Source organism: Ranitomeya variabilis, chromosome 7 (assembly GCF_051348905.1).
Source record: "Ranitomeya variabilis isolate aRanVar5 chromosome 7, aRanVar5.hap1, whole genome shotgun sequence".
NCBI classification, from domain to species: Eukaryota; Metazoa; Chordata; class Amphibia; order Anura; family Dendrobatidae; genus Ranitomeya; species Ranitomeya variabilis.
The window spans coordinates 232,390,849-232,413,124 of NC_135238.1; the positions used below are offsets into that span (position 1 = coordinate 232,390,849).

Genomic DNA, 22,276 nt, shown 5'->3' on the forward strand with positions numbered 1-22,276 from the left:
AGTCGGTCCCTGATGTTTTTTCTGGAGAGAAGTGGCTTCTTTGCTGTCTTCTTGAAACCAGGCCTTGCTCAAAGTGTCTCCGCCTCACAGTGCGTGCAGAAGCACTCCCACCATCCTGCTGCCATTCCTGAGCAAGCTCAGCACTGCTGGGAGTCCGATCCCGCAGCTGAAACAGTTGTAAGATACGGTCCTGGCGCGTGCTGGTCTTTCTTGGGCGCCCTGGAGCCTTTTTGACAACAATGGAAGCTCTTTCCTTGAAGTTCTTGATGATGCGATAGGTTGGTGACTGAGGTGCCATCATTGTAGCTGCGATACTCTTCCCTGTTAGGCCATTTTTGTGCAGTGCAATGATGGCTGCACGTGTTTCTTTAGAGATAACCATGGTTAACGGAAGAGAAACAATGATACCAAGCACCAGCCTCCTTGTAAAGTGTCCAGTGATGTCATTCTTACTTAATCATGACTGATTGATCGCCAGCCCTGTCCTCATCAACTCCCACACCTGTGTTAATGGATCAAGCACTAAAACGATGTCAGCTGCTCCTTTTAATGCAGGACTGCAATGATGTTGAAATGTGTTTTGGGGGTTAAAGTTAATTTTCTGGGCAAATATTGACTTTGCAAGTACAGTAATTGCTGTTAAGCCGATCACTGACATTCAGGAGTATATGCAAATTGCCATTAGAAAAAATGAAGCAGTAGACTTTGGAAAAATTAATATTTGTCTCATTCTCAATTTTTATCCATGACTACACAGGTCTCTTCATCAGGCAAAGGCTAAAAGAGATTCTGAAGAATCACATATTTATGCACAACATAGCACAGAAAAAAAAACATGGATAATGTTACCATCTTTTCAGTTAGCCATTAAAAGGTATCAACCACTGAGGACTCTCAATTCTAAACATTTTTTCTAAACATTTTTCTATCTACTGGCTAACACGGTACCAAGATGTATATCTTTCCTGTATTAAAAAAGAAACGTGCTTGGATGTAGGCTTATGTGTTGTGTGTACTATGATAATAATCTTTATTTTTATATAGCGCTAACCTATTCCGCAGCGCTTTCCCTTTCCAGTTTGCACACATTATCATCACTGTCCCTGATGGGGCTCACAATCTACATTCCCTATCAGTATGTTTTTGGAATGTGGGAGGAAACCCACGCAAAGACGGAGAGAACATACAAACTCCTTGTGATGATCTGTTTCTGCAATGCATGTAAGAAATTTACAAAATGCGAGCACGCTCCGGGTCTTTCTCCACCCCGTCCGTCTCCTGGAAGCACCTCTGATGCTGCAGCTTCCTGTTAAACAAGAATTAATGCATATAGGGTTATGTGTATAAAAAATGTTAACATCACAAAAAAGAAAAATATTTACCTCCGTTCACTGACGATGTAAAGGAGGGCTCCTAGAAGAGGATGTTTACTGAGGCTGGGTCGCTGGACACTGCAGCTCCTGCTGGCTGGACTCCCGCTGGCTTGCTTGCTGGGCATGGATGAGTGAAGCCCTACCTGGCAGGTTTATATACCTTTCCTAATTGGGGGCTGGATAATTGGATCCTAAATAAATTGGAGCATGCTCAGTTAAAAAAAAACAAAAAACAATCGGTCGCCCATAGGCTTCCATTCGTGCAAACGACGGACGTGACGGATTCGTCGCTGTCCGATTTTTCGAAGTACACAAAAAACGTTACTTTGCCGTCTCTGGCCGCCGGACAAACAATTTTCGACGGATCCAGCGAACGATGGATGAAACATGAGGCCATCCGTCACTAATACAAGTCGCTGAGAAAAAAACTAATCCGGTGGCATCAGTCGCCGGATTAGTTTTTTTCAAAATTCTACGGATTGTGACTTGTAGCAAAAAACTGATGTGTGAAAGGGGCCTTATTCGGCTACAAAGTGCATCAGGACAACGTCTACAAACCCTCAGGAATGGCCCCTAAAAGATGGGAAGGTGAACCATGAATATGGGTCCTAACCTTGTATATGCTGTTCTGTGTAATGTGAATAAAATGATTTTATATTTCTAACTAGTTGCCTGTTCTGGAATGTTTTTTCTGTAGTGGGAGACTTTAGATAATGGTTTGCATTGAGCTCCTAGTCGTGCTGGGAGGCAAAGTTAAAGGCAGTCTGCCATCAAAGATGTGCTGATGAAGCCACAGCCGTTTGCCTTTCTAGACATCTGTGATCGCTGGTCATCTAGGCAGTAATGACTGAGCATCCAGTCACTGGCCTGAACACACGTTCCCTCTACCATTGCACTGTCTATGATCAAAGTCTTTGTTGTTAAAGGGGTTAAGTGTTATCACTTAATCATAGAGTAGGTGATAGCTTAGATTGGTGGGATTCCAATTACTGGGATCTGCACCAATTGCTAAAATGGGGCACTTTTATTATCCCCGTTAGAATGGAGAAACAGTGCACATGTGCGACCGCAGGTCCATTCATTCTCTTTGGGGCTGCCATGTGTAGCCTACCTTATGGAATGAATGGCGCACTGACCCCCACGATCAGTGAGATATTGCCTTTCCTATGGCGAAGTGGTAACTGTCCCTTCACAACCAATATAAGACCCTTTCCTTACTGGGCAGTAACTCCAGGCTCGAAATCTATTAAATAGAATCTGCAGTATTTAGAAATCTTTCCATATTGGACCCGGGAATGCTGCTCGATTCAGACATAAGCCTCGGTTGGGCAGCACCTGGAGTATTTCAAGGCCTCATTTTTCATTTGCTGGATGCCTTAGGGTATGTGCACACGTTGCGGATTCCATTGCGGATCTTTTCGTGCGGATTCTACAGAATCCGCAGGTAAAATGACCTGCATTTTACCTGCGGATTTCACCTGTGTTTTCACACCTGCAGATTCCTATAATGGAATAGGTGTAAAAACGCTGTGGATTCCGCACAAAGAATTGACATGCTGCGGAAAATAAACCGCTGCGTTTCTGCACGGAATTTTCCGCAGCATGTGCACAGCGTTTTTTGCTTTCCATAGGTTTACATGGTACTGTACACCGCATGGATAACTGCTGCGCATCCGCAGCCAAATCCGCAAAGTGTGCACATACCCTTAAATTGCCAAAACGTGCATAGGGAGGGTATAACCCCCCCCCATATGGGGTATTACACCCTCCAGTCATACATCATGACCCCCTCCATCACCCGAGGTGCGATCCAGAAACTACAGAATTGTACAGTTTCCTCCCTTGTTGGGCCGGTTTCACAGATCAGTGTCTCCGGTACGTGTGGTTTTCTCACGTACCGGAGACACTGACACACACACACCCATTCAAATGAATGGGTCTATGCACATGTCAGTGTGTTCTCACGGACCGTGTGTCCGTGTGCAAAACACGCTGACATGTCCGTTTTTGAGCGACAGCACAGATTACACGGACCCATACAAGTAAATGGGTCCGTGTAAACACGTACTGCACATGGATGGCGTCCGTGTGCATTTTTAAAGTCATAGGGTTAAACTTGAAACTAATTGTTTCAATACATGGTTTTTCCGGTACCGGAAATATCAGGACGTGTGAAACCGGCCTTATGCAGCGTTCTCTCTGACTTGGATATACGGGTGCATCCTCTGCCAGGGCAGGTGATGTGATGCGTAGCCACTGACTCTAGCAACCACTCTGATCGCTGCTGTTTAACTATTTAGATGCCGCTAACCGACATTTAAATGGTTGTGATTGCGGCGATGACTCTCGCCATCTTTGTCGATGGGCCTTATAAGAGATCTTTTTTTTTTATCCTGTATACACTACAAGTGATCATAGCTGTAAATTCTTTTAGGGGGATGAAGAAATAAAGTAAAAATTAAAGTTTTAAAAATATTAATCAGTTAAAAGTGCCATTTCTCCAATTCAAAAATAAAACAACTCTTTGACCCCCTAATGACCAAGCCAAAGTTTACAATTCTGACCACTGTCACTTTATGAGGCTATAACTCTGGAAAGCTTCAAGAGATGCCACTGATTGAGACTTTTTTTGTGACATATTATTATTTATATATTAAATTTACATCCATGATCTTTTTGTTACTACCATACTTTCCTTCCTCGCCATCACCGAAACATGGCTCACCCCTTCTGACACAGCCTCTCCTGCTGCAGTTTTGTATGGTGGATTCCACCTTTCTCACACACCCAGCCCCTCAGCAGCATGCATGGCAGAGGAGTTGGTTTTCTCCTGTCAGATAACTGCTCCTTCACACCAATCCAATTACCACCCTCTGTTGCCCTCCCTTCCTTTGAGGTGCACTCTGTGCGCATCTACTCCCCCTCCAACTGGCTGTCATTTGCCGCCCCCCACCTTCTTTGACCACTTCACCACCTGGCTACTTCATTTCCTTTCTGCAGACATCCCCACTATCATCATGGGCGACTTCAACATCCCCATTGACACTTCCCTCTCAGCTGCCACTAGGCTTCTATCTCTCACTTCCTCCTTCGGCCTCACTCAATGGTCTTCTACAGCCACTCACAAAGATGGCCACACACTGGAACTCATCTTCACCCGCCTCTGCTCCCAATCTAACCTAACTCACCTCTTCCTGACCACAACCTACTCACATTCTCTTCCCTCTCCACTCCTTGTCTACAACCCCCAAATTTGCACACCCTCGCAGAAATCTTAAAGGGAACCTGTCACCCCCAAAATCAAAGGTAAGCTAAGCCCACAAGCATCAGGGGCTTATCTACAGCATTCTGGAATGCTGTAGATAAGCCCCCGATGTATCCTAAAAGATGAGAAAAAGAGGTTAGATTTTACTCACCCAGGGGCGGTCCCGGTATGATGGGCGTCCGGTCCGGGGCCTCCTATCTTCATAGGATAACGTCCTCTTCTTGTCTTCACGCTGGGCTCCGGCGCAGGCGTACTTTGTCTGCCCTGTTGAGGGCAGAGCAAAGTACTGCAGTGCGCAGGTGCCGGGAAAGGTCAGAGAGGCCCAGCACCTGCGCACTGCAGTACTTTGCCCTCAACAGGACAGACAAAGTACGCCTGCGCCGGAGCCGCAGCATGAGCCCTGGGTGAGTATAATTTAACCTCTTTTTCTCATCTTTTAGGATACATCGGGGGCTTATCTACAGCATTCCAGAATGCTGTAGATGAGCCCCTGATGCTGGTGTGCTTAGCTCACCTTCGATTTTGGGGGTGACGGGTTCCCTTTAAACACCTTGATCTACACTCACTCTCTGAATCCCTCCTCCCTCTCACAGATATACAGTGCCTAAAAGTCGTATTCAACCCCCTGCAGATTTATCAGGTTTAATAAGATGCAAATAAGTTAGAGCCTTCAAACTTCAAACAAGAGCAGGATTTATTAACAGATGCATAAATCTTACAAACCAAAAAGTTTTGTTGGTCAGTTAAATTTTTATAAATTTTAAACATAAAAGTGTGGGTCAATTATTCTTCAACCCCTAGGTTTAATATTTTGTGGAATAACCTTTGTTTGCAATTACAGCTAATAATCGTCTTTTACAAGACCTGATCAGGCAGGCACAGGTCTCTGGAGATATCTTGGCCCACTCCTCCATGCAGATCTTCTCCAAGTTATCTAGGTTCTTTGGGTGTCTCATGTGGACTTTAATCTTGAGCTCCTTCCACAAGTTTTCAATTGGGTTAAGGTCAGGAGACTGACTAGGCCACTGCAACACCTTGATTTTTTGCCTCTTGAACCAGGCCTTGGTTTTCTTGGCTGTGTGCTTTGGGTCGTTGTCTTGTTGGAAGATGAAATGACGACCCATCTTAAGATCCTTGATGGAGGAGCGGAGGTTCTTGGCCAAAATCTCCAGGTAGGCCGTGCTATCCATCTTCCCATGGATGCGGACCAGATGGCCAGGCCCCTTGGCTGAGAAACAGCCCCACAGCATGATGCTGCCACCACCATGCTTGACTGTAGGGATGGTATTCTTGGGGTCGTATGCAGTGCCATCCAGTCTCCAAACGTCACGTGTGTGGTTGGCACCAAAGATCTCGATCTTGGTCTCATCAGACTAGAGAACCTTGAACCAGTCAGTCTCAGAGTCCTCCAAGTGATCATGAGCAAACTGTAGACGAGCCTTGACATGATGCTTTGAAAGTAAAGGTACCTTACGGGCTCGTCTGGAACGGAGACCATTGCGGTGGAGTACGTTACTTATGGTATTGACTGAAACCAATGCCCCCACTGCCGTGAGATCTTCCTGGAGCTCCTTCCTTGTTGTCCTTGGGTTAGCCTTGACTCTTCGGACAAGCCTGGCCTCGGCACGGGAGGAAACTTTCAAAGGCTGTCCAGGCCGTGGAAGGCTAACAGTAGTTCCATAAGCCTTCCACTTCCGGACGATGCTCCCAACAGTGGAGACAGGTAGGCCCAACTCCTTGGAAAGGGTTTTGTACTCCTTGCTAGCCTTGTGACCCTCCACGATCTTGTCTCTGATGGCCTTGGAATGCTCCTTTGTCTTTCCCATGTTGACCATGTATGAGTGCTGTTCACAAGTTTGGGGAGGGTCTTAAATAGTCAGAAAAGGCTGTAAAAAGAGATAATTAATCCCAACATGTGAAGCTCATTGTTCTTTGTGCCTGAACTACTTCTTAATACTTTAGGGGAACCAAACAGAATTCTGGGGGGTTGAGGGGTTGAATAATAAATGACCCTCTGAAAAAACTTTTCACAATTTAAAAAAAAAAATAAACAAAGAAATAACATTCTTTTTTGCTGCAGTGCATTTCACACTTCCAGGCTGATCTACAGTCCAAATGTCACAATGCCAAGTTAATTCCAAATGTGTAAACCTGCTAAATCTGCAGGGGGGGGTTGAATACTACTTGTAGGCACTGTAAGTTCCCTACACAATGCGGATGATGCTGCCGCTCTATATAACACCACAATAGCTGTAGCTTTGGAATCTCTTGCCCCTCTCGCACATACCAAATCTCGCAAAATCAACAGACAGCCCTGGCACACCAGCCTGACCAAAGAACTGAGATGGGCTACCAGGGCTGCTGAGCGGAGATGGAAAAGATCCCACTCCAACGAGCACTTCATCGCATTCAAACAGTCCCTCACTACTTCCAAGATCACACTCACCACAGCTAAACAAACCTACTTCTCATCTCTCATATCCTCCCTGTCTCACAACCCTAAACAGTTATTCAACACCTTCAATTCTCTCCTCCGTCCCCCAGCACCTCCTCCCTCCCCACTCATCTCAGCCGAAAACTTTGCCTCATTTTTCAAGCAGAAGATTGAGAACATCAGAAACAGTTTTGGTCGACAAACCCCCAGAGCCCTTCCTCCCGACTTCCCAGCCCTCCACCTCCAAAACCAACTTCTCCACCATTACAGAAGATCAACTCTCCACTCTACTCTCAAGATCGCATCTCACCACCTGTGCACTTGACCCGCTCCCATCCCACTTCATCCCAAACCTCACCACAGTCTTCATCCCAACCCTAACCCATCTCTTCAACCTATCACTAACAACTGGTGTTTTCCCCTCAAGCTTTAAACATCCCTCAATCACACCTATCCTCAAAAAGCCCATCTTGACCCATCCTCTGTATCTAGCTATCACCCTATATCACTTCTCCCCTATGCCTCAAAACTACTGGGACAACACGTCTACCTTGAACTGTCCTCCCATCTCTCTTCCTGCTCCCTCTTCGACCGCTTACAATCTGGCTTCCGGTCACACCACTCCACTGAAACTGCCCTAAGGTCACCAATGACCTATTAACCGCCAAGAGCAAGCGGCACTACTCTGTCCTCCTCCTCCTGGACCTGTCCTCTGCCTTTGACACAGTGGACCATTCACCATTATTGCAGACCCTCTCATCCCTTGGCATCACAGACTTGGCCCTATCCTGGATCTCGTCATACCTAATTGACCGGACATTCAGCGTTAGTGATGAGCGAGTGTACTCGTTGCTCGGGTGGTCTCCGAGCAGCGTCGGACTGGAGCACCTTGGGCCCACCAGAGAAAATCAATCTTGGGGCCCACTATGTAGCTACATAGAAATAGATACAAGACCACCAATTGTGCGGTAAAAAGCACTAATATCAGGGTATAATATAAAGTAGTTCATCTCTTAATTATGTAGCAAGGGTTGGGGTAGCCCTCTCACAGAATATAATGTAGCCCCCTCATAAAATATAATGCGGTCCCCTCTCATAGAATATAATGCAGCACTCCACAAAATATAATGCAACCCCCTCAGGTATGACGCAGTCCCCACCATAGAATATAATGTAGCACCCCCATAGGGTATAATGCAGCCCCCCTCATATAGTATAATGCAACCCACCACTGAATATAATGTAGTCCCCTGAGAGAATGCAGTTCCATCACAGAATATAATGCAGCCCCCCCAAAGAGTATACTGTATCCCCCTCATAGTATGATGTAGCCCCATAATATAATGTAGTCTCCTGAGAGAATAATGCAGCCCCACCACAGAATATAATGCAGCCCACCATAGAGTATACTGTAACCTCATATAGTATGTAGCCCCCCATAATATAATGTAGTACCCTGAGTATAATGCAGTTCCCCCCACAGAATATAATGTAGCCCCCCCAGGGCCGTATTTAGAGTTTCTGCTGCCCTAGGCACTTTTAGTGCTGCCTCCCCCTTTGGTGAGTATGACACTATCGGCAGTGACTTTGGCAAGAATAGCTGATGTGAAAGTTGCCTTTTGCAGCAAATCCGGCAGTTTTTCTGCATCTGCCGGGTAACGGATCACTTACAGCACCACTGCGTTCGGCCTCATTCATTCCCTATGGGATTTGCAGCACTTGCCGTGATCTGGCAAATGCGGTACCATACCTCCCAACTTTAGAAGAAGGGAAGGAGGTATAAAGTTTGCGGCACGCGCAGTGTGCTGCGGCAAATTTTAGGCCACGCCTCTGACCACACCCATTTTACAACTAGTCACACCCATATCCACGTCCCAACCACAGCCATTTAGCACTGCTGATCACACTGTTTTATATACAATAATTATAAACAAAAAAAAATATGGCCACACAGTGCTCCATACTGTATAATGGCCACACATGATGCTCCATACTGTATAACGGCCACCACACATGATGCTCCATACTGTATAACGGCCACACACAGTTCTCCATACTGTATAATGATCCCACATGATGCTCAGTACTGTATAATGGCCACAAATGATGCTCCATACTGTATAACGGCCACACATGATGCTCCATACTGTATAATGTCCATTGGCCACACATGATGCTCCATACTGTACAACGGCCACACATGATGCTCAATACTGTATAATGGCCACACACAGTTCTCCATACTGTATAATGATCCCACATGATGCTCAATACTGTATAATGACCCCCCCCTCCTGTATGCATGGCTCATCTCCCTCCCATCCCATATGCATGGCTCATATCCCCCCCTGTATGCATGGCTAATCTCTCCACCCCCCCGCTCCCGTTCCTGCTCCCATATTGCATGGCACGCCAGCTTATGTCCTCCTTCATCCCCCCGTCCCTCATACTTACCTGTCCCACGCCGCGCCGACTCCTGGCGCAGCACCTTCTTCCTGCGTGAGCGGTCATGTGATACCGCTCATTAATATGTGCATATTCATGACCTTAATGAGCGGTACCACGTGACCGCTCATTCAGGAGCGCTGCAGACACCGAGACCAGGCATCGCTGGAGCAGGGTATCGTCTTCAAGGAGGGTGGGAGATAGGCGGGCGGGCGTCCAGGGGGGGCCCTGGAGCAGTGGGGGCCCTAGGCAGCTGCTGGCCAGTATGCCAGCAGGAGTCAGTGCCTGGGCCCACCGGAGAATCCTCCGGTTCTCCGGTGGGCCAGTCCAAGCCTGTCTCCGAGTATTTGTTAAGTGTTCGGAGATTTAGTTTTCATCACATCAGCTGAATGATTTACAGCTACTATCCAGGCTGAGTACATGTGGGGGTTGCCTGGTTGCTAGGGACTTCCCACATGTAATCAAACTGTCTAAAAGTCGCAAATCATGCTGCTGAGGCGATGAAAGCTTAATCTCGGTGCAGTTACAAATACTCGGAGACCACCCGAGCGTGCTCAAGAAAGCCCGAGCAACGAGTACACTCGCTCATCACTATTCAGCATCTCACACTCACACACCACCTCCTTACCTCGCCCCGTCTGAGTCCCGCAAGGTTCAGTCCTAGGGCCCCTGCTCTTCTCCATTTACACCTTTGGCCTGGGACAGCTCATAGAATCTCATGGCTTTCAGTATCCCCTCTATGCTGATGACACACAGATCTACATCTCTGGACCAGATATCACCTCCCTACTAACCAGAATCCCTCAATGTCTGTCCGCTATTTCATCCTTCTTCTCCACTAGATTTATAAAACTTAACATGGACAAAACAGAATTCATCATCTTTCCCCCATCTCACGCGACCCCCCCCAACGAACCTATCCATTACAGTAAATGGCTGCCCACTCTCCCCAGTCCCACAAGCTCGCTGCCTCGGGGTAATCCTTGACGCTGATCTCTCCTTCAAACCACATATCCAAGCCCTTTCCACTTCCTGCCGCCTTCAACTCAAAAATATTTCACGGATCCGTACATTACTCAACCAAGAATCTGCTAAAGCACTAGTCCATGCCCTCATCATCTCCCGCCTCGACTACTGCAACCTCCTGCTCTGTGGCCTCCCCTCTAACACCCCTCCAATCTATTCTAAACTCAGCTGCCCGACTAATCCACCTGTCCCCCCGCTATTCCCCGGCCTCTCCCCTCTGTCAATCCGTTCACTGGCTCCCCATTACCCAGAGACTCCAGTACAAAACCCTAACATACAAAGCCATCCACAACCTGTCTCCTCCATACATCTGTGACCTCGTCTCCCGGTACTTACCTACACACAACCTCCGATCCTCACAAGATCTCCTTCTCTACTCCCCTCTTATCTCCTCTTCCCAGAATCGTATACAAGATTTATCTCGCGCATCACCCCTACTCTGGAACCCTCTACAACACATCAGACTCTCGCCTACCATCGAAACCTTCAAAAAGAACCTGAAGACCCACCTCTTCCGACAAGTCTACAACTTGCAGTAACCACTGATCGACCAAACCGCTGCAGCTCTACCCTAACCTATTGTATCCTCACCCATCCCTTGTATACTGTGAGCCCTCGCAGGCAGGGTCCTCTCTCCTCCTGTACCAGTTGTGACTTGTATTGTTCAAGATTATTGTACTTGTTTTTATTATGTACACCCCTCCTCACATGTAAGGCGCCATGGAATAAATGGTGCTATAATAAATAATTTATTTATATAGCACCATTGATTGCATGGTGCTGTACATGAGAAGGGGTTACATACAAATTACAGATATCACTTACAGTAAGCAAACTAACAATGACAGACTGATACAGAGGGGAGAGGACCCTGCCCTTGCGGGCTTACATTCTACAGGATGGTGGGGAAGGGGACAATAGGCTGAGGGTTGCAGCAGTTCCGGTGTTGGTGAGGCGGTAGCTCCGGTTGTGGTGAGGAGGCAGCGGGGTCAGTGCAGGCTGTAGGCTTTCCTGAAGAGGTGGGTTTTCAGGTTTCGTCTGAAGGATCTGAATGTGGTTGATAGTCGGACGTGTTGGGGCAAAGAATTCCAGAGAATGGGGGATATTCGGGAGAAGTCTTGGAGGTGGGTTGGGTGAGGAGTAGTAATGAGCTAATATACTCGTTACTCGAGATTCCCGAGCACGCTCGGGTGACTTCCCAGTATTTTTTAGTGCTCGGAGATTTAGTTTTTCTTGCCACAGCGGAATAATTTACATCTGTTAGGCTACGTTCACATTTGCGTTGCGTCGGGCGCAGGTTCGGCGACACATGCGTCATGCGCCCCAATATTTAACATGGGGGCGCATGGACATGCGGTCTTGCGTTTTGTGACGCATGCGTCATTTTTGGCGCAAGCGTCAGGGCGCACAGGACGCTACATGTTGCATTTTTTTTGCGTCCAAAATCAAGCCAAAAATGGACGCATGCGTCACAAAACAATGCGTTTTTGCATGCGTTTTGCATGCGTTGTGCGTTGCGTCGCTGACGCAACGCCCAACAACGCAAATGTGAACGTAGCCTTAGCCAGCATAAGTACATGTGGGGGTTGCCTGGTTGCTAGGGAATCCCCACATGTAATTAAGCTGGCTAATAGCTGTAAATCATTCAGATGAGGTGAGGAAAACTAAATCTCCGAGCACTAAAAATTACTCGGAGGTCACCCAAGCGGGCTCGGGAAATCTCGAGTAATGAGTATATTCGCTCATCACTAGTGAGGAGCGTATAAGTGTGGAGGAGAGTAGGAGGTCTTGGGAGGACCGGAGATTGTGAGGGCAGACATCGGGAGATTAGTTCAGCGATATATGGAGGAGACAGGTTATGGATGGCTTTGCAGGTCAGTATTAGTAATTTGAATTGGATACGCTGAGGGAATGGGAGCCAGTGAAGAGATTTGCAGAGGGGGGAAGTGGAGGAGTAGCGAGATGAATTAGTCGGGCAGCAGAGTTAAGGATGGACTGGAGAGGTGCAAGGGTATTAGGGAGGCCACAGAAAAGGATGCTGCAGTAGTCAAGGCGGGAGATGATGAGGGCATGCACAAGCATTTTAGTAGATTGACGGTTGAGGAAGGGATGGATTCTGCAGATATTTTTGAGCTGGAGGCGACAGGAGGTGGACAGAGCTTGGATGTGCAGTTTGAAAGACAGGGCAGAGTCAAGGGTTACTCCGAGGCAGCGGACTTCCGGTACGGGGGAAAGCGTGATGTCGTTAATTGCGATAGATAGGTCAGGTAAGGAAGATCTATGAGATGGAGGAAAGATGATGAGTTCAGATTTGTCCACATTGAGTTTGAGGAAGCGAGAGGAGAAGGAGGATATGGCCGATAGGCACTCCGGGATTCTGGACAGCAGAGCGGTGACATCTGGGCCAGAGAGGTAGATCTGAGTGTCATCAGCAAAGAGGTGATACTGGAATCCATGAGACTTTGAGTTGTCCCAGGCCAAGTGTATAGATTGAGAAGAGTAGGGGTCCTAGAATAGAGCCTTGGGGGACTACAACAGAGAGAGGGTGGGATGAGGAGGTAGTGTGGGAGAAGCTGGAAAGGTACGAGGAGATCCAGGATAGGGCAAGGTCTTTGATGTCAAAGGAGGAGAGGATCTGTAGTAGGAGGCAGTGGTCAACTGTGTCGAAAGCAGAGGACAGGTCTAGAAGGAGGAGTACAGAGTATTGTCCATTAGCTTTGGCTGTAAGTAGGTATTAGTGATTTTGGTCAGGGCTGTCTCAGTTGAGTGATGGGGCGGAAACCAGATTGTAGATTGTCAAAGAGCAAGTTAGATGAGAGGTGGGAGGAAAGTTCAGCGTGGACATGCTGCTCAAGGAGTTTGGAAGCGAATGAGAGCAGCGATATTGGTTGATAGCTGGACATAGCAGTTGGATCGAGGGTTGGCTTTTTAAGGATAAGCGTCATTGTGGCATGTTTGAAAGCAGAAGGGAAGGTGCCAGAAGTTAGTGATAGGTTGTAGAGGTGGGTTAGGGATGGGATAAGAGTGGCGGTGAGGTTGGGGAGGAGGTGGGACGGGGTCGAGCGCACAGGTGGTGAGGTGCGATTTGGAGAGGAGACTATTAAGCTAACCTTCAGTGATGCTGGATAGGGAGGTTATGGGGTTTGGGCATTGATCTGGCATACAAAGGGATTGTGGTGGTTGAACAATGAAGACTTGCGTTGTTTGGTCGATCTTATTTTTAGGGCAAGTTCACACAAGTCGTTTTTGCTGCTTTTTTGTATGCTAATTTTGAGCTGCTTTTTACAATACCAGCAAAGCCGATGAGATTTCAGAAATCTCATGCACACACATTGGTTTTTTGTGTGATCAGTATTTTGTGCTTTGCTGTGTTTTTTGGACATAGAGCATGTCACTTCTTTCAGCGTTTTTTTCACCCATTGACTTGAATGGGTGTTGGAAAAAACGCAGGTATTATTATTTGCTGCTGAAAATCCATGGACATTAGCATGGGCAAAGAGAAAAAAACACACCAAAAAACACAGCAAATATGCAACAAAAAACGCAACAAAAAACACACCAAATACGCAACGAAAACACACCTAAACCTGCGTTTTTGACGCAGCTTCTTTCCTGCCAAGATGATCAGGTTTTGCTGCAGAAAAAAAAAGCAGCAAAAATGCTGTGTGAACTTACCCTTACAGTGTGTGGCAGAGTCCTCAGCAGAGATGAGGGAGTTTGTAGGGGGTGGTGGGGGGCGAAGGAGGGAGTTAAAGGGAATCTGTCACCTCATTTTGCCACTATAAACTGCAGCCCCGGCCATCAGGGGCTTATCTACATCCGGGGCCTCCCATCTTCATACGATGTCATCCTCTTCCTTGCTTCTGCCGCGGCTCCTGCGGAGGCGTAATTCTCTGCCCTGTTGAGGGCAGGGCTAAGTACTGCAGTGCGCAGGTACCAGGAAAGGTCAGAGGCCCAGCGCCTGCGCACTGCAGTACTTTACGCTGCCCTCAACAGGGCAGATAATTACGCCTGCGCCGGAGCCGCGACAGAAGCAAGGAGGATGACGGCATCGTATGAAGATGGGAGGCGCTGGACCGTGATGCTCATCGGACCGGACCGCCCCCCCCAGGTGAGTATAATCTAAAGCCCCCGTCATACTAAGCGAGGTCGCTAGCGAGATCGCTGCTGAGTCACAAGTTTTGTGACGCAACAGCGACCTCCGTAGCGATCTCGCTATGTGTGACACGTACCAGTGATCAGGCCCCTGCTGTGAGATCGCTGGTCGTGTCGGAATGGCCTGGACCTTTTTTTGATCGTTGAGGTCCCGCTGACATCGCTGAATCGGCGTGTGTGACACGGATTCAGCGATGTCTTCACTGGTAACCAGGGTAAACATCGGGTTACTAAGCGCAGGGCCTGCGCTTAGTAACCTGATGTTTACCCTGGTTACCCGGGGACCTCGGCATCGTTGGTCGCTGGAGAACGGTCTGTGTGACAGCTCTCCAGCGACCAAACGACGCTGCAGCGATCGGCATCGTTGTCTGTATCGCTGCAGCGTCGCTAAGTGTGACGGTACCTTAACTTGTTTCTCTTATCTTTCAGGATAGATCGGGGGGGGGGGGGGAACTTATCTACAGCATTCCAGAATGCTGTAGATAAGCCCCTGATGGCGGTAGCCGCAGCTTATAGGGCCAAAATAACGTCCCTTTAAAGGTTTTGAATAACGGTTTGGGGTTGTAGGATAGGGAGGATGCGAGGGTTGTGAAGTCGCCTGTTTAGCAGAGGTGAGAGCAGATTTGAAAGCGAGTGTTGCCTCTTTGATGCAGTGAAGTCATCTTGCAAATGTGTTTTCTTCGAACGCCGCTCTGCAACCCTGGACACTTGCCGGAGCTCTTTTGTTATTGTGCCAGGGTTGTCCATTGATACGTCGCACTCTGCAACTGTACATATTGTACTTCATGATAGTGGTAATATTTCGCTGTGACTTGCGTGTGTTTGTGGAAAAAAAAAAAAATTGGCGAAAATTCCTGAATTTTCAAACTTATAGGCTTAAGTCAGATATGTCACACAATAGCTAATAACATTTCCCACATGTCTACTCTACGTCAGCACAATTTTTGAATAAAATTGTATTTTTTGTTGGCAAGCTATAAAGATTAAAAGATGACCAGTGATTTCTCATTTTTACAACAAAATTTACAAAACCATTAATTTCAGAGACCACCACCCTATGACAGAGGTGTATATGACCGAGTCCCCAAAAGTGACCCCATTTGTGTCTCGGACATGAATTTCCTGACAGAAGAGACACGGCGTGGTCGGGGTTTTTTCTGAGCGTGTTCTCTGGGGTCTGTTACCCCTGGAAGCTGAGACCCCGGAGATTTTTCCGCCTCTGGGGGGCGCTACAGCCTTATTCCCGCTCGCCGCTTTCCTGTGTATTGGCGGTCACTAAAGGGTTAATCTCAGCACATCCGTAGGTCGGATCCAGCAAAGTATAACGCTACTTAACCCTTACAGTGACCTGTGAAGGAGGGGTCAGAATTGCCGGGTTTAGTTGCACCGACCCCAAAAATACAAAAGTGGTGAAAACAATTTATACACAAAGATGGCGTCACTGAAAGAACTCGCAACCTACAACAAAACCCCGCGGTGCCTCCGGGCGGCGCCAGAGAGCGCAGGGGCAGCGGCTCCTCCCTCCCCGCGGGCACACGGCTGCAGGGACACGGCGGAAGCTGTGCTGCCGACTAGTAACGGTCACTGGGGAAACATGCAGACTGCCAACCCCGGAAACGCTGCGGGGGACTAAGGGGTTAATGCTGACATAATGGAGGACGCCCCCGGAGCGGCGGCTGTCGCTGTCAGCAGCGGTGTCATCCCCTCACTCCCGCGCCCTCCTGCTGCCGCAATACTTCACTGTACACGCACAGACAGCAATGACGGCCGGCTCAGGGACCCGCCGCATCCGGTCACATGACCCAGCTGGAGCCGCAGACACCGTCACGTGGGCAGGAAGCGGTCGCGCTATGACGTCACTTCCGCTCAGCATCATAACAACAACATCCCGGCTGAGAAGAGTCACCGGAGCCGGGGGAGACTAGTCACCGGGGCTGTGAGCGTGGAAGAGCCGGGGAGGGAGAAGGGGGAAGCTAGTGAGGAGACACAGGGGCAGAGGATAGGGGTGTAACGTAGTGACCCCCGTACAGTCATGACAGGCATCAGCAGATAGGAAATAAGGCCAGAAGGGGCGATAGGGCAGGACGGGCAGCTGACACGTTCATGTAGTCAGGATGGGCAGCAGATAGGGGTCAGGGCAGGGGCGTAACTTGTGGCCGACAGAGAGCAGATAGGGGTGTGATTTGTGGATAACAGGACATAAGGTGAGGACGGGCAGCAGACCGGTGAAAGGTGACGACGGACAGCGGTGAAAGGCGAGGACGGCCAGCGGACGGGTGTAAGGTGAGGATGGGCAGCGGACAGGGGTGAAAAGTCAGGACTGACAGCAGACGGGTGAAAGGCGAGGACGGACAGGGGTGTAAGATCAGGACGGGCAGCGAACAGGGGTGAAAGGCGAGGACGGACAGGGGTGTAAGGTTAGGACGGGCAGCAGACGGGTGAAAGGTCAGGACTGGCAGCAGACGGGTGAAAGGTAAGGACGGGCAGCGGACAAGGGGTGAAAGGTCAGTACTGGCAGTGGACAGAGGTGAAAGGCAAGGACGGGCAGTGGACAGGGGTGTAAGACCAGGGTGGATAGGGGCATAAGGTGATGACGAGCAGCAGACAGCTTTGGACAGGGACATCCGGTTAGGAAAGGCAGCGGACAGAGGTGTACGGTTGGGGGGGTGTAAGTTTGGAGGTTCAGGTTAGTAAAGTTGTGGTCACAGATTACTCTGTTCTGGTGACACCACAATTGTTCTGGGACAATCATCTGCGCTGTGGTTAGTTTTTAATTTTGGCTACGGTGGAGGGTCAGTGATGATTTTGGTAATTGTGGCGCGTCATTTAATCGTCTTCATTTTGACATCTGTTGACAATATGTAGAAGGGGCCTCCGGCCACCCACACGTCTGACATTTGGGTTGGTGGAAGCTGCAGGGAGGGAATAGCATAACGGGTATGTTGCAGAGAGACTGGAGAGGAGCCGCATCGTGTCGGAGGATTGGCAGAGCGTTAGTCCTGTGGGGATATAGAAAGTGCTAGAAGACGACATCTGATTCACACATCAGATCACAATGAGCAGCGCAGCTGAGCCTTCAGCTCCTGGGCCAAGGAAGATGCCCAAAGAAGAAGTGGCACTTTGGTCTTCGGGAGATCCAGCTCAGGGTGACGAAAAAAGTGTCCGGGACTTTGGTGCCTCAGAGGAAGACATGAAATCTTTGGAGGCCAGTCTGCACCAGCAACTTAGCGAATGGGGCCCACTGATTACGGCCGGACAGCGGCTCTTAGTGTGGGAGCAGCCGTTGCCTAGTCTGCTGACGGCAGCTGCTCTGCATGGGGCTTTTTGGTGAGTCTTCCACCCCACCTTCTCACAATCAAAAATGGCTGATAACAGGGAACATTAAAATGCAACTGCATAGTGTCTCTGTGCATTTATAAAATGGGGGTACCTTTTTAAGTCTTATGTAGTCGTAGTTTTCTCTTCTTCACATCTGATGCTATTTCTTTGTCTTTCTTTCAGGTTATTTTCTTACCTGTCTCTCAGACCTGTTTTTTTATTGAGCTTCTTTCTGCTGTGTCTGCTGGGCGTGGATCGCTGGAAGCCGTGGCTGCTCCATCACTGCAGAGGTGATGCCCTCACATCTTGTGTAATGTGTGGAGCAATTGCATAATACAACACGTAGTAATAAAAAACAAACCCATTCCTGCTCTGTGCCATACTGCTTTGGCGGGTGGTACAGTGTTTGGATGGGACTGGATCAGAAACTGAAGTTGTAAGACGTAATATACCATTACATGCCATAGCAAATGGCAACTGCAGCCACTATGGTAGAAGGCCCTCAGCACCAATCTTTTGAGATTACATGAGGGCTAAGCTCTATAGGAGATTGCAGAGAATTATACAAGCAAGTAAAAGATTGCCGTTCCAATTCCCCAGTGGCGGATGGGCTATAAAAATGTTAAAATAAAAAAAGTAAAATAAACGTTCATATCATCCCCTGCTCTATCCCAAATAAAAATAACACTGAAAAAAACATATGAATAATTGCTATTATCAGTTTTCATTTGTCAAAATATAAAATTGTGTAACTCGCATGGTAAATACTATAGAGAAAAACTTCCTCCACTTAGAAGGAGGAATAAAAAGTGATTGAAACTGTTAAAGTGAAAATTGGCAGCAGCTGGAAGGGGTTAATATTCACTTAGAACAGAGCATAAAAGCCAACTTAGGCTACTTTCACACTAGCGTTAACTGCATTCCGTCACAATGCGTCGTTTTGCCGAAAAAACGCATCCTGCAAAAGTGTTTGCAGGATGCGTTTTTTCGCCATTGATTAACATTAAGCGACGCATTGTGACGGATTGCCACACGTCGCACCCGTCGTGCGACGGATGCGTCGTGCAGTGGCGGACCGTCGGGAGCAAAAAACGCTACATGTAACGTTTTTTGCTCACGACGGTCCGCTTTTTCCGACCGCGCATGCGCGGCCGGAACTCCGCCCCCACCTCCCCGCACCTCACAATTGGGCAGCGGATGCGCTGGAAAAATGCATCCGCTGCCCCCGTTGTGCGGCGGAGACAACGCTAGCGTCGGGAACGTCGGCCCGACGCTAGTGTGAAAGTAGCCTTAGGGATAAGGTGCAAGGTTGGAAAAGGAAAAAAGTTGAGGTATTGCATCATGGGGCCTAAAGCAGAGCAACAATGGAAGACGTATTGAAAATTGCTGTAATTTTCTCAATTGTTTAAAGATCTGTTTGCTGTCAAGAAAGTAGACGCTGCTGCAGTAGAAATTGGGATGGAAAACGGAGTGATAGTGCAGAGCTGGTTACAAAATTCCCTCTCTCGTTGTGTGAATGGGATCAGGACGGGTTCACTGTAAACCGGAATGAAAATAGTGAAATCTTTACAGATACTTTACAAATTGTTAACCATTTGAAATGTGTTGCTAAATCTCTACAGCTTTTATTAATCTCTACAGCTTTTATTAATGACGTGTCTTCTGTTTTACAGCTCAGTCTCGTGGAGATCCAGACCCTGACAGGTATAATGGTCTGATGTCATCTGTCCTCCTGGGGGCGCTGTGTCTTATTCTAGCTCCTGGGATACAGTGATCAAAAACTTTTAATTTGATGTTGAAGCAGACTGATTATCTGAGAAGCCGCCCATAGAGGGCGCTAAACACCACTGATATTCCCACTTCATAGATTTGTATTGCTATATATTGAGGCATCCCCAGTTTTTCCTGTAATTTCTGTTATGCAAGAATTAATCAGGTTTGTTGTCTGTTTGCAGTGAGACTACGGTTGGAGGGACGGGCCATCACCGCTTGTTGAGTCTACCGGAGCTGTGCCACTGTCTGGCCGAGACCTGGTTCACCTCGCAGCAGTTCCTCCAGGAGCTGCTGCTCTACAAAAAGCAAAACCCAGGAAAGGTGAGGAGAGAATCTGCAAAGGGAGGTTTACAAAAGCTGTATTCATTAATAGGGCAGAAAATTAAAGGGGCAAATTACATTGATGTCCCCTATTTCCATTTGTACAGTGGCTAATGGGGGGGTGTATCTGGAGTATGCTCATACCTTCTTACTTTTTCCCGTGCTGAGTTTTTTTTCACAGCAGGGCCTCAGAAAAATATTTCTGCTGTCCAGTCCTAGGGCCCATACTGACGCTAACAGCCTTGGGCATCAGGGCAAGAATCCTGGCTAATAAAATTAGTCTTTGATCCTGTGATGGGCATCACGACCGATCTTGGTATCATTGTAACAACTTTATTTCTCCGTCAATCATGCTCTTCTCACCCCTGTTACATCATGTGAGTCTCAATCTAAATTAAAAAAAAAAAAAACGCCCCTGTGGATGTGATTAGAGGAAAGGGCCACTGCTGAGATGAATGAGGCCCCCGGAGGCTGGTGGTTTCACTTCCACATGGAGGGCTTATTTGGTCTCTCTTCTTTCTCTGCAGTTCTGTGTGATGGTGTGCTCGTGCTGTGCCGTGCTCGCTGTTGTCGGACACTACGTTCCTGGCATTATGATTTCCTATATTATATGTAAGAACTGAGTATATGCCATATCTGTCCTGTACATGATGAGATGCACACGTGACTGCGGCTTTTTTTATTGCAGTACTCAGCGTGCTGCTGTGGCCTCTGGTCGTGTATCGGGAACTCATCCAGAGGATGTACACCGCTCTAGAACCCGTCCTCATGAAGTTGGACTACAGCATGAAGGGAGAGGACCTGCCACGTTCTCATAAGAGTAAGTGCCGGTGGTAGAAGGTGCAGTTATTCCTGTGATCCTAAATGTCACGCAACAGCTTTAAAGAGGTTGTCCTACTGGGGATCTTGTGGCATCTCAGAAGCCTTTTTAATATATACTAGCCAGCAAGTGAACGGACAGTTCTTGAAATTGAAGTGTTGGAAGCAGGACAAAAAGGCAAGAGTAAGGATCTCAGCGGCTGACACAGACCAAACTGTCATAGGCGGACGATTGCATCAGTGCATCTCCCAAACAGAAGATGTTGTCAAGTCTTCCCGGTATACGACGGGTCTTGTGTTATGTTCCTGGTGTACGGCGGGTCTTGTGGGGTGTTTCTGGTGTACGGCGGGTCTTGTGGGGTGTTTCTGGTGTACGGCGGGTCTTGTGGGGTGTTTCTGGTGTATGACGGGTCTTGTGGGGTGTTCCCGGTATACGGTGAGTCTGGTGGGGTGTTTCCGGTATACGGCGGGTCTTGTGAGGTGTTCCCGGTATACGGCGAGTCTTGAAGGATTTTCAAAGTGTAAAGTGACTCTTGTGGGGTGTCTCCTTATAAATCAAGACTTGTCTGGTGTTCCAGATATACAGTATTGGTATTTTACCAAATATCATCTAGGAAATGAGAACTTTAGGCAGGGTCGTGGGGTCCCTCATCGTATTGATGCTCCTTTATAATGACTGTGCCCATCTTGTCACATCCAGCAGTAGAGTGAATGTAGAGAAAATTACCAATCACACAGCATCGCAGCTTTGATAAAAAGATGTCAGGACACGTGGAATATTACACAAGGTGATTGTTTCCAATATCTAGACTGTTCATGTTTTATATTATTATTTTTCATCCTTTTTAGAAAGACAAACCAAGAAGGAGCCAGAAGAGGGACAGGAAGCGTCGGCGGATACAGACAGCGAGAGCGAGATTGAGCTGTCCGGCTTCTCTCCTGAGGTGGGTACACAGGATCACATCAGGTCCATCTTTTCTAATCTGCATCTGGCTGCACGATAGCAGCATTGAAGTGAACGTATGTCCTTGTCACTCATGGTCCCTCTGAGACCCCTAGTGCTCTATTTTTCTCAGAGCATTCAGGATGATTAACTGTTTATGTTCTTTTGCAGCTGGACGTGAGAATCACTGCCTTGGCCCTGTCCATTACCGACTCTGAATTGTCGGATGAAGAGGCTTCTATCCTGGAGAGCGGAGGATTCTCAGTATCCAGAGCAACGACACCGCAGCTGACCGATATGTCAGAGGGTATGATATTAGTGTATGGCAACATTAATGTCCTCCTACTATACATAGACTGCAGTACCTAAAGTGCAGCGCCTCCCGTTACAGTTTTGGAGATTCT

At 47.9% G+C, this 22,276-nt stretch overlaps 1 protein-coding gene across 10 annotated transcripts in view; it reads left to right on the forward strand.

Moving 5' to 3' along the window:
* RETREG2 (reticulophagy regulator family member 2) overlaps positions 1-22,276 on the forward strand; it is a 40,712-nt gene that overhangs the window by 17,028 nt on the left and 1,408 nt on the right. For 9 of the 10 annotated variants that reach the window (XM_077273159.1, XM_077273158.1, XM_077273155.1 and 6 more), the window contains 7 exons: positions 18,200-18,306; positions 19,690-19,720; positions 19,972-20,110; positions 20,638-20,722; positions 20,799-20,930; positions 21,779-21,873; positions 22,044-22,179. In XM_077273159.1, the coding sequence (XP_077129274.1) occupies positions 18,200-18,306; positions 19,690-19,720; positions 19,972-20,110; positions 20,638-20,722; positions 20,799-20,930; positions 21,779-21,873; positions 22,044-22,179 (725 nt within the window). Of the gene's footprint in view, positions 1-16,461; positions 18,026-18,199; positions 18,307-19,689; positions 19,721-19,971; positions 20,111-20,637; positions 20,723-20,798; positions 20,931-21,778; positions 21,874-22,043; positions 22,180-22,276 lie in introns of those variants that run through there. The other variant, XM_077273161.1, reaches the window with a different exon arrangement.